The sequence below is a fragment of the Ornithodoros turicata genome, chromosome 7 (genome assembly GCF_037126465.1).
Source record: "Ornithodoros turicata isolate Travis chromosome 7, ASM3712646v1, whole genome shotgun sequence".
Lineage (NCBI taxonomy): Eukaryota > Metazoa > Arthropoda > Arachnida > Ixodida > Argasidae > Ornithodoros > Ornithodoros turicata.
The window spans coordinates 36,162,814-36,179,004 of NC_088207.1; the positions used below are offsets into that span (position 1 = coordinate 36,162,814).

A 16,191-nucleotide genomic window follows, 5' to 3' on the forward strand; every position below is an offset into this window, starting at 1 on the left:
TCATATCGGCTGTCATGTTCGCGGGAACTTAAATTCGCGATTTTGGGGGCACACGCGAAATATAATTCCACGCGAAAAACAAACCACTTATACAACGTATAGGCCTAGACGAAGTCGATTATCGTGCAAACATGGTCTTGGACAAACTTACTTGTGTGTCCCATCAGTGTTTTTCGCCGACAACGGCGACTGGGTGAGTTCCCTTTTTGTGCATGTTGTTGATGCTGTTTCCCCTGGACTCCGTTTTTGGAACCGCAGCCGTCCACCTGCTGCCTGTACAGAAAAAGGTAAACAACAACAACAGCAACAACAAACGCAGAGAATGGGGCATTCCATTGAGAATGGGGCATTCGACAATGTGGATGACGTCAGGCAGGCATTTTTTTTTTTCGTGTTAGCGCTGCGAAGCAGCTGTGGCTACGAGCGACGTACAGATGTGGACATATGGAGAGAGGACAGCGGGAAGGAGTGGGGAACAAGGAGGGGGGGGGGACCAGGCAGACATGGAAGCCCATTCATTTATTTTGTTAGTGCGATTATTTTTCGTGTCTGCTTTAAGGGCAAGTAAATGTGGGCTAACTACGTCGCCTCCGACGCGTGTTTTCGCACCATGATGAGTGTACAAGAAACAGTTGGTAAGCATGCGGGTGCACTATAGGTTGTGACTCGGAAGAGTGATGTGTCTGTCAAAGCCAATCACAGATGTCTTTAGATTTGTGGACGGAGTTGACTTGCTGGCAGACATGTACAAAATACTGCGCAAAAGTATTTAAAATCCGATACTAAATACTCCGCGTAAGAAATATTTAAAATAGAGAACGAAATACTCAAAACGAAAAGTAATTTGAGTAAGGTGCTAAATAAGCTAAAAGTATTTAAGATACTGAAACGCGTACAGAAACGCGTGTGCTGAACGTGGCCGTACAAATGAAAGGAATAAACTTCATCCGCCATATTTAAGCATATCTTTTATTTACAAGGCCTTGGCGTCAAGGAATTTTTGGTAAACTTCGCTGAACTCAAGTAAACTTTGGTGAGTTGACCTGATGGCAGACGTGTACAAAATACTGCGCAAAAGTATTTAAAATCAGATACTAAATACTCCGCGTAAGAAGTAGTTATAATAGAGTACGAAATACTCAAAACTAAAAGTTATTTGACTACGGTACTAAATAATCTAGAAAGTATTTAACATACTGAAACGCGTATTCTGAACGTGGCCGTACAAATGAAAGAAATAAACTTCATCCGCATTATTTAAGCATATCTTTTATTTACGAGGTCTTGGTGTCAATGAATTTTTGGTGAACTTCGGTGAACTCAAGTAAACTTTGGTGAGTTGACCTGCTGGCAGACATGTACAAAATACTGCGCAAAAGTATTTAAGATCAGATACTAAATACTCCGCGTAAGGAGTATACAAAATAGAGTACGAAATACTCAAAAATAGAAGTAATTTGAGTACGGTACTAAATAATCTAAGAAGTATTTAACATACTGAAACGCGTATTCTGAACGTGGCCGTACAAATGAAAGGAATAAACTTCATCCGCCATATTTAAGCATATCTTTTATTTACAAGGTCTTGGCGTCAAGGTCTCTCTCTCTCTCTCTCACACACACACACATCCATTGGATGATGATGAGGTGGGCGATTCACAGTCCCTGAGGCGGTACACTGCCCTATTGCGCATTGGGAACGGATGAGGGGATGTGGGGAGCACTTTCAGAGAGCCGTCACCAGACCAGTGGAGCACAAGTACTCCGCAAGAAGACGAAGGCCTTGCATCTGGAGGGCTGCGTTCGACCACGGTCTGAGGTTCTTCGCGAGGTTGAACGACCGCTTGTCAATACGTTGCATAGCAACTTCCATCAATGCACGCTCGTGGTGATATTGCCCACAAGCCAGGATGACGTGGCAGAGGTCGCCGTGCACTTCACAAGTGGGGCAGAGGGAAGACGAGGTGGAGCCGAGACGGTGTTGGAAGGCAGGTGTAAAGGCAACGAGCTCATGAGCCTCATGCGAGCCTCATGCGGTGAAAGAGTGCAGTAAGGGGGCGCGGCAGTGATTTATCCAGACCCCCCTACACCCCCCTAACTCCCCCCAAATGTTCAGTGACATCCCCTAACTTTATCACCTGTGCACCTCCTACAGGGGGTGCCCTTGCGAGTTCAGCTTGAGACCCATGTCAGTAATGATATGTTAAGCTGTAAAGACGTAACTATAATAATTACCCCCCCCCCCCAATTTTTTCTAACATCCCTCCATGGTTGGGATTCTGGATAAACCACTGGGGCGCGGTGGTCGCGGAGGAAGTACGAGCGAAAGCGCGGGGTCTACATCCGAGGGTAGTGAGCTATGTCGTGTTGCCACTGAGCCTGCATCTTGGGAGCCAGTGAGTGTCGAAAGGAGGTCTTTTCGGTCGCCCGAAGACATCATTATCGGGGAAAAGGCTGCGTGCTGATGGGCGCTCAAGGCGGCTCTGTCTGCTTCTTCATTGCCGCTGATGCCGACATGTCCGGGGATCCACTGCAATGCGACAACCTTGTGCCTTGCAACGGCCGCCTTCTTATAAGCTCGCAGGATGTCAAAGACAACAGGACTGAGGGACCCACGTATCCCCAAGTTGGCCACACACCGGAGCGCGGGTCTTGAGTCTGTAAAGACGACGGACTGAGCTGGGCTGACTGATGTTTTTTTGCATAGCAAAGATAATGGCTTATAGAGCTCGGCACACGAAGATGATGTTCTGTGAGAAAGACGGTGACCAAAGGAGACTGACTGAGATGGAATGGCAATTGCAGAGGACGAGCCATCCCGACTAGATGACCCGTCAGCGAAAACAGACGTTGACGCCGTGTACCTGTCATCATGCACAGGGTAAAGCTGCTTGGCGACACACGGGGCTGCATCCCTTTTCCTTCCATGCAGGCCAAGAACAGTTAGGAGGGTGACTGGGCTTGATAGAGACCATGGAGGGGCACTGGGAGCCACTGTCTTCACCACGAAACGCGGAACGCTAGGCTTCAGCTGAGCGTCAAGAAATTTTTGGTGAACTTCGGTGAACTCAAGTAAACTTTGATGATATGTTCTGACCCAAAACTTCGTAATCCCTCCTGTATGTCAGCTCGGGTCTTTCAACTACTGGCGCGTGTTTATTGCTTTGGTGACCAAGGATATAAAGGCCGGGATTCTCTTGTACCTAATCCCGCGTGGATCCACCTGGAAATATGAATAGGAACCGTTTTCTGACGAAGGGGTCGGGCTGTTGACAAGCAAGGCCAGCGTGGGACCAGCCTATAGGCTCCGTGCGCTAACCAGAGGGCGCGGCGAAAATTTGACACGCGCGCCACTTGTGCAGAAAATCGGGATGACTAGACTGAGCGCTGGCTGCACACTAAAACATATCACACCTTTTTGAGTGTAAAGTTGAAGTTTGATAACTCACACCAAATTCGGTGTAAAGTCAGTAGGGTGTAAGAATCTACACCCTTTAAAAGGGTGTAAATTGAAATATTTCTTACACCCCGTGGCGTAAAGTTGGTGTTTGATAACTTACGCCAGTCCTGGTGTAAAAGCAGTGGGGTGTAAGAAATTACACCCTTTAGATGCATGGGCCGATGGTGGTCTGTGCTTCAACTGCAAAGATGGGTACAGTCAATCATTACCTTTTCTCCTTGTTCTTTTTCTAATTACAAATAAACAAACATCAATCATTACCTCTATGTGCTGTATTGGACAAGAGTCCTGTGAGTAAGCTTTTTTTCTGCTTTAATAATGTCCATATTGATACGTATTAATATGCAAGTTAAAGGGCGATCCATTGTCACAATAAAATGTGTCACTACTCGTATGCTATTGCTTCACATTTTTTATTTGAGCTCCACACGCAGTAACATTATTAGTAAGCTGTATGACTCACTCCTTTCATTGTGTGCGCAAGCGGCCCTGTATGGAGTCTTGTAACATTGTAATGAATTTGAGAAACTGCAATGCACAGCTTACAGGAGTGCTGAAAACTGAATGCAATTTTTTATTTTTTTTTAGTACTGTTTCTTTCTTTTCTTCTGTTCTTAGCATGAACTTTTACGGCTATAATGATACCACATTTATTTCCATTTTAAGCCAGAAGTTCGCTAATTACACTCTGTAAGGACACAGGGCAAACAAATTTCATAAATGAATGAGTAGTGTGTACAGGTTCGGTCTAAAACGTGTGAGCAGTGTCAAATGGAAATGGAAACCGGAAATGGGCACTTTCACTCAGGAGTGGATGTCTGACATTGGCCTCGAATGTGCATGGAAAGCAGCCTTATCGTAAGTCATAACAGTCACTGGCCCCCCTCTGATCAAGTGGACGTCCCTGTTTCGCAGGATGTCGCTCCGCAGAGGGTTGACGCCGCTCGTGCGTTTCTCAAACTTTTGTCTCAGCCAGGGCACCATTTTTACATCAAGATAGGTGTTGCTATTTTGACTGTGGGGTGTAAACTGTACAGTACACCATCTTTGCACATGGGTAGGTGTTCTGCTTTCGGCTGTAGGGTGTAAATTTGTGCTGTCGTGTGTGTGCAAACATTATGCACAAGCAGATGACGTGTGTACAGATGTTTTACCTCGATGCTTTTGATGCAGCGTAGTAAAATAAATGACATGCAGATTGCAGAAATGAAGACGTTCACATTTACTGTAAAACAGGACGCATGTATCACGTGAGTAGAACTTGCAGGATAGATCATGCTTCGTTGTCGCGCCCAATAACTTGCATCCAACGTTGCTTGCGGCCGCGCTTGTACAGCCGGGCAGGGAAACGATGAAACCTCATACTTCCCTCGGTTCTCGGAGCTGCCAAGACGCAGCAATATGATGTCATACGGATTTGGGGTACGGCCCGAAACGTGCTGGTCATTGCAAAAGTCGAAAAAACCAATAGTAGCTGCATACGGAAGGAAGGAGAGAGCGGATTCGCCTTCAATGCCGTTTCGCACCTCCTCGCCGCTTGGGAGCCTTGGGGCGCTGTCGTCGCCTCCTCGCTCCTCGAAACACTAGCGCAGAGAGCCTATTGTACAGGAGGATAAATGACAGATGCGCAAACTCTCAAAAAAGTAAGAAAACAGTGAGCTGAAAATCTGGACACGGTGGGGAAGTGTTCTGGATACGGCTTGACGAGGAAGGCAAGTATTTTGAGTACTAAGAAGCAAATACTGAAAAAAGTATTTTAAACATTTTAAATATATATTTCTCGCAAAAAGTATTGAGTAGAGCACCAAAATACATGTCCCGAAGTTTAGTAGCATGTATGCAGGAAAGTAAAACTTGGTTCTGGGCTGAACGAACGAACGAACGAACGGACGGACGGACGGACGGACGGACGAACGAACGAACGAACCAACGCACGCACGCACGCACGCACGCACGCACGCACGCACGCACGCACGCACGCACATCAAATGACAGGATAGTCATCCGTGAGTCCATACGACCGTAGTTAGAAGACTCTATGTCCTGTTGTAGTACGACCTGTGGTAGGACCTCCTGTTGTTTTTAGGGCCATACACGCACAAACACAATCGGAGACGAAGTAAGTCCGCCACGTCCTAATAGACGTTGATGGGATGGGTAGTACCTCATTTAATGACAAATTGGCAGGAATGTAGTTATTCGCACGTGCGAGCACGCGCCTGCTTGTCTGCTCCACCAACGACATGCAACAGTACTTTCGTTCCGCGATGTCTTTTGGGGGAGGGGGGATATGTTTATTACGAAAAAAGAAAGGAAAGGTCAGCCAGACGAAGATCGGCTTGCTATTCCAAAAAAAGGGAGAGGGGGAAGAAAAGAAAAGGAAAAGGAGAAGAAGAAAAGGAAAGGAAAGGAAAAGGAAAGAAAAAGGAAGAACACAAAATTAAAACTGAAAAATCACACACACGGTCACACAATCACAAGGCGTTGACAAGATTCGAAGCGTGTAGAAAGCGGAGGAGCGCAATGGTGACGGCCCACTGGGTCGGCTAAAGAATGGGATCCAGTAAGGTAGCTGGGTAAGGTGTCTTTGGGATGGCTGGACGTGGTATGGAGTTCTCTGTGAGCGGATTGGATGCATATGAAGGTCGTTTAAAATGAATAAGGATACGCGTACATGTCAGTGCACGCACATCACACGTTCACGGTGCCTCCGGCCACTTCCAGCCCCCGTCGTTATCGTTGTGGGGCGGAGGCAGCAGACCTTAGCACTATAGCTCCGAGCGTTGTAAGCCAGGCGCACGTAAACTTTCAGTTTTCTATAGAAAAACACTCCTATATAAGCTTACAGAAACCTCAGCAGTCTTTTTCTCATGTTGCAGAACGATATAAGACGGAGTTCGCAAACACAATATTAATGAACGTTCTTAGCGTCAAATATTTTATTGTCATTTTTTTATCATGTACGATTCAAGCACTTCTCTCCTCTTTACTCCCCAAAATACCGTGGGTAAAAAATAAATACGTCCATGAGCTATTATCCTGGAACCGGGCACCACATGAGTTCCATTGACTTCGGCTTATTATCGTTACGTTAACCATACTTTGCTGTCCATGCGCGGAAGTCCATCAGGCGATGACATATGATACCGCAGTTTTCATCACAAGCTATACGCTGTCCCATTATGAAAGCACGTGCACGGATTAATGACGTGAATGAATACAATGAACGTATCGGCGATTTCTACATCGTTGATTGGACTACGTTGGATTGTTATACACGATCTACCCTATAGGTCAAAGCGACGTCGTCACCTCTTCAATGACGTCAACGCAGGGTCTCTGCATTCGTCGCGGCGAGCCGCGCAGGGTCAGTTCCCCGTTCGCCTGGGTGGGTAGAAGTCGCATGCAGTTCGGGCACTGATCATACTTATAAGGAAGCAGAATGGATGCTCTGCGAACGTTCCTCAGACGCCTGTCTAGGGTCTCCTGCGTTTTATTCAAGTTATTTTCGTACTCGCTAAGCATCAGGTATTTCTCTTCCTTGTTGCAACTGGTGATGCAATCGTCGATAAAATCTTCAAAATAGTTATCCATTATGGCTTCTTCGGAAATACAGGTGAGTTCCTGGCGACGGAGATCGGCGTAGTTGCTGAATGTAAAGCTTCGTTGTTGAAGTCGAGCTCCGGGTGCGTTGCAGAGAGAGTCCTGGACTGAGGAGCGTCGCGATGGAAGTGGAGGAATGTCGGAGCACCTGCGGCAGTCCGTCATGGTACTGCGTTTTCTTTTCTTTCTCGTCTTTTTCTTATGGAGGTCAATGAGGAAAAGGAATAGGCTGCCCATAAAAGCGAACGCCGAGGAGAGGTAGAAACCCGAGCGCCCTCCGAAGCGCTCGTTCAGGAACCCTGCTAGGGGCACGCCCACAAGAACAGGCACAGCCTGCGAGCACTGCACAAAACCCCAAGCTTTGGCGAAGTTTCGAGCGCGTACTTTTTCAAGCGTGTACATCTTAAGGGAATACTGGTAGCCACCAAGGAGGACGCCGTACATCCACACGAAGAGGAGGTAACCGTTGTACTGGTGGAGCGCTGTAAAGGCCAGCAACGCAGCACCGATCATAAAGCCAGCTGCCTGACATAGGTACTGCCTGGCGATGAGGCACTGGACACTGTTCTTGATGATGATCATGCCGAAGGCGCAGCTTCCCACGACAGACGCTAAGCCAAGGAAGACCTGGAGCAGGAGCAAGGACGGTCGCTCCAAGCCTTCTTCCTCACCCAGGTACATCTGCAAGCATAAAAGCCTATCGTTAAAGTGTTCGTGCAGTATGGAAGGGTCGCATTTGCTTGAAGGAGAGCTGTTTCAACTGGGACACGCATAAGAGGGACAGTAAGCGCATAAAATAGCATATAACATAACACCATAACATCAAATGGAAAGAAGAACAGTTGCCAAGCACTGTTTGGAGAGCAGTTGTCCCGTGTGCGTAGTAACTTTGCTTTAATGCGTTGTTAAAATGCCAGCGTACTTCTTTGCAAGCCGAAGCTTCTATGATGCAGGCTGCTGGCATTCAGCTGAGGAATGTCGACCCGAACAGCAGAATAAACGGAATGGGATATTGCGTGTCTTGCTACAAAGCATCCCTTCGGAGGCTACTACATCGCCACTGTGCGAAGCTACTGTAATGCTTGCATCCTATATGCTAGTGGGACTGCATCGTAGCGGTGATGGGCAACGAGAAAACTGCCGTCGCAAAGTTAGAATATGGTAGTGTGAGCTGTGAGTTTAGTTGTTGTTTAGTTGTTTCATGGCTTTGTCGCCTAGGAGCGAGCATAGTGGGCCTAGAACGGAAATACCTTCGTAGTACACTTCGTGGGATAAGCATTTTGCTAGCCGCGATATGTTCCAATGTTCGCTGCTCCATAAAACTCCGAACAGTGTGTGCATTGCATTTCTCTTCGGTTGATGATAGCGGATAGCTAATGAATGACTGATATAGATGATAGCTTGATGACGAGTTGATGGACTTCTCGCAGACATTTGGCGCGGCTCATTGATCTTGCACGTATACATTTATGCACTGGGGCATCGATCGATAGTCTTTCAGCCTTTCTTTCCTACACCGAGAAACCGAAACGCAAATTTGTTGCTCCGAGCCGTACATTTCTTATGCGGTTCACTTACCAGGAGTACCATAGGTGTGCTGACACCGAATGCTGTGATGGCTGTGCCAGCTATGAGGATCTGCACGGTTCGCGAACGCAGGACACCGTAGTCGATGAAAGGCGTCCTATCAGAGGCACTGATGTTCTTGTCTTTCGCTTTGGAACGTTTCTGCATGCTTTTCAGGTGCAGAATTGCACGTCGTTGTGGATGATACAGCGAAGCTGGTCGATAGAAGATGCCGAGCACGAACATGATGAACATGGTTCCCGTCAAAGCCTGAAGGCCCAGACGCCATCCTACTACCCTGCACAAAGCAACGCATTGGGAACTTATTAATCATCAATATATGTCGCAATCAATCAATCTTTTCTTGGCATTGCTGGAAAACTATGCGTCCTGCTTTTTGCCCGCACGAACTGTGCTCATTCATGTGTAACACACACACACACACACACGCACAGTTCTAAGTTACTCCAACCACACTGGTTGTCTATGCTATTCGCGATTCCAATGAACTATAGATGGCGCCGCGAACTTCTAAGATGGCGGACGAAAGAAGGTCTCCCGAGCGAAGCAAGCGTATTCGGCAAGGTCTCGGCCTAATTATGTTCATCTGTTTCAGTTTTTAATAGCCACAAATGGACATGTTTCATGAAAAAGGAATTAACTTTATCATCTGGTCATCTCATACTGTGCAGTTCAACTCAGAGAAGTAGGCACAAAGTTCCCGTCCTCGAAGTTTACAAACGTCGGGAGTCGAGTGAACAAAGGAGGCATTTTAGAATTTAAGAAGGCAAAGCAGGGATATGTTTCCAAGAAGAGTGACATTTCATGTGTTTTCGAATGTGGATTACTAGTCTGCAAGCAATACCATGTTTGAGTTTCTCCTCCGATAATCCCTCGTATTTACGTGTGAGTCTTGCAATCAAGGGAACAACAGCTCCGTTGGAAGTGTAGTGTCTCTATTAATTGATACTTTTTGTCGGAACATAGAGAAGTAATCATAAAATTGTAACGCACAAGTTAACAAGTTAAGTTAATTAACTTTTTAATTATAAAAGCTACGAAGTTGCTCCAATGAGAACATCTGATCTCTTCGGTCACCAGATACCAAAGCAGTTTTCAGAACAAAAATCCGTTCGATAGATCGTCCGCAAAAAATTCGTGAAGGAACGCCATTTTTTTCTTTATTTTATTCATTGCGCATCTCTAGAGACGCGTCTTTCCTTCGCCCCCAATACGAGAGGATGAAAGAGCACACTATCCTCTCTTGCGTTCTGGAAAAAGATGAAAAGAAAACAGAAAATGCAGCCCAAAATAAGGGCAGTCGCGATAGAGTCACCCGATAGATTTGTGTTTTTGTTTTGTTTCCGCAAGTTAAAGCTAATCTTCGACGCATGAGGCGGCACTGTGCTCTTTCACTCTCTCACACTGGGGGTAAAGGAAAGCCGCTTCTTTGAAGATGCGCAATAAACCAAATAAAGAAAAAAATGGCGTTCCTTCACCAATTTTTTGCGGACGATCTACCGAACGGATTTTTGTTCTGAAAACGGTTCTGGTATCTGGTGACCGAAGAGATCAGATGTTCTCATTGGAGCAACTTCGTAGCTTTTATAATTAAAAAGTTAATTATTGAAAGTTAATTAAGACATTGCCTTAGGAGTCTGTTAATGCCCCCCTAGGGAGTGCCCTTCAGCATATGCTATATTGCAATTGATTTCATCTCGGAAAAAGTGATTGATATATTTTTAAAAAATCTGTTCACACTTAGCGTGGACACCCTGTATATATATATATATATATATATATATAATGAGGGGGGAAAGCCATTAAGGAAAGGAGTAAATGACACTAGACGTGTTTGAAATTCAAAATTACAGATTAAGATGGCTTCTATGGCTGCACGCAGAGTATCTATATATACATATATAGATAGGGGAAAAAAGACACCAGAGACTGAGGTAGGGAGTGGGGGAAAGTTATTTATTAAGCTGGCATTTAAACTAAGGGTCTGGGGAAGTCTACGTTTCGGCGGAAGCTCCGCCTTCTTCGGGACTAAGACGAGCGGAGCTTCCGACGAAACGTAGACTTCCCCAGACCCTTAGTTTAAATGCCAGCTTAATAAATAACTTTCCCCCACTACTACTTCAGTCTCTGGTGTCTTTTTTCCCCTATCTATATACAACATCCGGGTCGTTCGAACCTCCATTTTGTAGTATATATATATATATATACATACTCATGGAACGATGCGACAGCACCAGAGGACACGTGTTTCGTCGTGTTTGCGGCTCGTCAGCTCTGGGTAGCTGCGCATCGTTCGGAATTGGCAAACCAGGGGTCGCTCAGCGAGCGATATACACCTGGGAGGGTGACTGAGCACTCCTCAATGCCATGTGCACCTACCCAGAGCGGATCCAACCTGAAAGTTTCTCTGCGTGCAGCCATAGAAGCCATCTTAATATGTAATTTTGAATTTCAAACACGTCTAGTGTCATTTACTTGTTTCTTTAATGGCTTTTTTCCCCTCATTATAATTTACTGGCTTGCACTGTGGCATTGAGGAGTGCTCAGTCACCCTCTCAGGTGTATATCGCTCGCTCAGCGACCCCTGGATTGCCAATGCCGAACGATGCGCAGCTACCCAGAGCTGACGAGCCGCAAACACGGCGAAACACGTGTCCTCTGGTGCTGTCGCATCGTTCCATGAGTATCTGTTTCTCTGCGTGCAGCCATAGAAGCCATCTTAATCTGTAATTTTGAATTTCAAAAGCGTCTAGTGTCATTTACTTGTTTCTTTAATGGCTTTTCCCCCTCATTGTATATATATATATATATATATAGTGAAAAAAATAGCATAGGCTCTTTGGCTGCACGTTGAACATATGTTTATAAGTCCCAAACGTCGCCACACCAGCATTGGACAGCTGTTTCGGCCTTATTGGGCCTTCGAAACAGCCGAAACAGGCCGAAACAGCTGTCCAATGCTGGTGTGGCGACGTTTGGGACTTATAAACATATGTTCAACGTGCAGCCAAAGAGCCTATGCTATTTTTTTTCACTTAATACTTTACTGGCTTCGCACTGGGCTTTCAGAGGTGAGTTTCTCACCCTGACGGGAGAACATCACGTTCCACGTGACCTTCCGACGCCACTCGCTCAAACGTCGCCCACCTACGCATTGCTGATGAAGGCCCAATAAGGCCGAAACAGCTGTCCAATGCTGGTGTGGCGACGTTTGGGACTTATAAACATATATATATATATGTATTTGGCTGCAGCGTGTTCTGCAGCCAATACAATGAGCTCCTGCGAAAGAACGACGAGCGACGTGAATTGCAGAGCGCGCGCGAGGCCTCTGTTCTGTACACCGTCCAAAAGCCCTCCACTCGTTGAAAGAGCGTGTAAGAGAACGAGGGTAGGAGGGCACTTCGTGATGTCAGCAATTCCCCTGGTAGGGTGATCATGTGAATCGTGACGTAGACCGGCGCAGCGAAAGCGGGTCCAAGTTGTGGATATGAATGGGACAATAAAAAAACAAAGAAAGACGAAAGACACTGGGAGCCGCCGACGTCATGAGAGGAGATCGGGCCGGCCGTGCGTGGCTGATTTCTCCGGGCGTTTTTGTAAACACCGTTTTATGACAATACACCACAAAGCGAAAATATTTTGCATGTCGGCTCCTGATGGACTGCTTGACGAATGAAACAGGGTTGTTTCGAGCCATGTTAAATGTCACGTCCCTGCCCTTTAAGGCTTTCTGTCGAAGTAACCCATTTTTATTCCCATAAGCAGACAAGATAACCGACGTAACATTAGTATCAGGGCACCCAGAGATATACAGGATGTCTTTTTATTTCGATACAGATTTTTCATGAAAAAACTATAAGGCCTATATAGACATCCTGTTTTCACTTCTATCATCTCTGGGCCGGCGGAGGTTCTTGGCCATCTGTTGCTCAACCGTCGAATGACTAATTACCTAAAAATAGTTCATCAAATTTTTAATTCTAAAAACTACGAAGTTGTCCCAATGAGAACATCTGGTCCCTTCGGTAACCTGATATTGTAGCCGCTTTCAGAACAAAAGTCCGTTCGATAGATCGTCCGCAAAAAATTCATGAGGGAACACTATTTTTTGTTGTTCATTGCGCATCTTCGGAGATGCGCGTCTTTCCTTCACCTCAATGTGAGAGGGTGAAAGAGCACACTATCGCCTCTTGCGTCCTGAAAAAAGATGAAAAGAAAACAGAAAATGCAACCCAAGATAAGGGCAGTTCCGATAGCGTCACCCGATACATTTGTTTTTGTTTTGTTTCCGCAGGTTAAAGCCCAGCTTCGACGGATGAGGCGGCACTGTGCTCTTTCACCCTCTCACATTGGGAAGTGAAGGGAAGACGCGTCTCTGGAGATGCGCAATGAACAAAATAAAGAAAAAAATTGTGTTCCTTCACGAATTTTTGGCGGACGATCTATCGAACGGATTTTTGTTCTGAAAAAGAAAAAAAAAATGTACTGGGAGCTATGGCCTCGTCAAGCCTTTCCGGCTTTTTTGCCATAGCTACCCCGCACCGTTTGGTGTACGTAAAATTTCATTCATTCATTCATTCATTCAAAACGGCTACGGTATCAGGTGACCGAAGGGACCAGATGTTCTCATTGGGACAACTTCATAACTTTTATAATTAAAAAGTTAATTAACGATTTTTAGGGTATTAGTCATTCGACGGTTGAGCAACAGATGGCCAAGAACGTCCGCCGGCCCACAGATGATAGAAGTGAAAAGAGGATGTCTATAGCCCTTAGAGTTTTTTTTTAATGAAAAATCTGTATCGAAAAAAAAAAAAAGAAGACGCCCTGTACATAACAGCATTCTGTTCCAATAGAGCTTTCATGTCATAAATAGCGTGCTTACACCGTTTCTCTAACAGAGAAATCTGTTCTAGCATTACAGCAGCACGTCTTGCACACATCCTGAAAAGTATAGACAAGACAGCGATGTTTTCTCGGTTTGAGACAAAGCAGTTTCTCATACTAAACCTCACTGATGTCGCCATTCGTGTGCCGAAAGGACAGCACATGTAACCAAAATGAAACTCTTCCGACGCCATTCCTGGACCTAGACATGCACGGCAGTCCGGAACGCTTTATTCCCATCCAAACGGCTCGGGTCTAATTGTGCAGCGCATTGTGCAAGGCGTATAGAATTAACGCATGGACGAGAATACAATCGCGCGCCTATTCGAGGGAATAATATATGTCAAGAAAGGGACATTTCTGCAGTGGCAATTGTCGCAGCTGTGCGTTGAAGCAGAGAGACAACGCTAATGGTCTGCTGCTACAGTGGGAAGTATACTGCTGTGGCACAAGAATCGATATAGAGGGGATCGAAATTGCGATCGTTGTAAACTACAGAGTTCAGGAAGAAACAGTAAAACACGGTTTAAAGTGTTAGAATTTGAATTAAAAGGGCGACGGGGTCGGGTATGGCTACTCCAATATTTGTAGACTGGGAAAATGCAATGCCTACAAAATACGGAGAAAAAAAAAACACAGCTCGAACAGTAAGCCATGGACGAAATCCCAGGCAAAGAAATCCGGACTAAAGGCCAAATAACACACCAATGAAGATACAGAGAGAGAGAGAGAAACACACACACACACACACACAAACAATCTGATAGATATCAGCCTGAACAAATATAACAAGACAACCGATATGTATGATATGTATGTGACTATATGGTGATAAGGGTAAATTACCAATGCGATGACTAACGCGGTACGTACATATGTGTAACTCGAACAGTATAAATGGAACTAGGATCACATAATATCGATGAGCTTAGATGACTTCAGATGCTGCACAAGTGCACGCATTGCAGGCGGCACTTCTGGATACGGTTTAAAAAATGATATTCGTTTTGGTTGTTTGCCTTGGTGCACTTTTCTGTGTAATCAAACGAGCGACATCCAGACGGAATATACTTGTGGAAGAAGAAGGGCTAGAAGTTCCGTCGCGTTCGTCATTTTGAGCTTTCGCACGGTGCCCAAATATGGGGAGCGCGCACTTCGCAGACGACACCGACCTAGCAGACGACACCGTCTGGGTCTTATCCTGTCTTCTGCTACGGAATATCGTGCGGCTGTGTCCCAGGATATTCCCTACGGTTATAGCGCACGAAAAGACGCATGACGTTGAAGACTCGCGCTTACGTGGCCACAGAAAGCTATAACGTTTTCTCTTTCGCATCCTCTACTTCAATATGCTTGGACAGTGTCGCTCGTATACACTCTTTCTTTCTTAGACATTTGCGATATTTTTTTTGCTCCACTCCGATATTCGAAATAGGGTGCTTAAAGCGTACTAATCACCACACGTCGCAACTGCACCTTCCATCTATCATGAACATCGCAACACCTCAAGCCAAGAAAGATGTCGTACATACCGTATGCACTCCACTACAAAGACAGGCACAACGGCAACACCGATGCCTGTCCCTGCCGCGAGGACAACTTCGACGGCTTCTCTGCGCTTCTTGAAGTACTGTCCCACCATGAAGACGGACGTGTCGCGCGTCATCGCGACGCCACACCCCAGGACTACTCCGTAGCTGAAGAATAACTGGTGGAACTGCGACGCGAATGACGTGAAGAGGCATCCGAGGGCCGCCACCAGACCACCTAGCACAGCCACCAGACGTGTGCTCTTGCGGCGGCAAGCGCCGATCACGGCCGGAGACAGGAACAGAGCAGTCGACGTCGACATGGCACCGAGGCACGCTGCAACATGGAAATGAACTTCAGTGTAACTCGGGGTACGAGCAATTACACGTCAGACACAATAATTCTGCTTGCCGCCACTATTGGTTACTGATTCATTATTGAAGTGTCACTATACAGACTACAAATATTTATCTTATTTTGAAATATATAAGTCAACCGAAGCCATGATAATGCCGCCAAATATGAATGCCGTCAATGAACATTGCGGGCTCCTACGAATTTTCGAAAGAACCCGCAAAAACGTCATAGTTTAGGATTCTCTCATGTGCCCTTCTTTCATGTGTTTCTTTCTTCCTTTTGTGTGACGTAGCGCTGCGCAGCCAGTGGAGGGGAGTTCAAGAGTTGTACTTGCACATAACTTCATTTTCATATTTCACATCTCATGATTCGCGTGCAATGGGGTAGTGTACTGTTCTCAAGCGGTGAATCACACCAGGCCATAGTCATGATTTATTTGTTGTTGTTAGGATTCTCTAAGAGTTGGTGATGTCACCATGAGCTCTGTCTTCTGCTTCCTAGCAACACCGCACCCACCTTCCCGTTTTCCGCTCCGCGATGGAAGACTGCCAGCAGCTTATTGTGGGGGAGGGGTAGTTCCTCATCTGTAATATTATTCGTGCTTCGAGCTGCACCCATGTGCGGGCTAACTGCAGATTTTCTGGTGCTTATGGACGTTCTATGTCTTGCTAAGTGTGTGCCTCCCCCAGTGATTCCGCCGGATGCAGGAGTGATTCAGTGAGCCGACGTGCTGCATGGCTGACCTTTCCCCTTTTATCTTTCCC

The 16,191-nt window shown here is 46.0% G+C and overlaps 1 protein-coding gene across 3 annotated transcripts in view; it reads right to left on the reverse strand.

The window, feature by feature from the left end:
• Positions 1 to 6,377: 6,377 nt before the first annotated feature.
• Positions 6,378 to 16,191, reverse strand: part of LOC135400944 (monocarboxylate transporter 10-like) — a 215,977-nt gene continuing 206,163 nt past the window's right edge. For all 3 annotated transcript variants that reach the window (XM_064632970.1, XM_064632971.1, XM_064632969.1), the window contains exons 2-4: positions 15,073 to 15,406; positions 8,642 to 8,927; positions 6,378 to 7,744 (exon numbers count right to left, since the gene is read on the reverse strand). In XM_064632970.1, the coding sequence (XP_064489040.1) occupies positions 6,755 to 7,744; positions 8,642 to 8,927; positions 15,073 to 15,406 (1,610 nt within the window). In that variant the 3' untranslated portion in view covers positions 6,378 to 6,754. The remainder of the gene's footprint in view (positions 7,745 to 8,641; positions 8,928 to 15,072; positions 15,407 to 16,191) is intronic.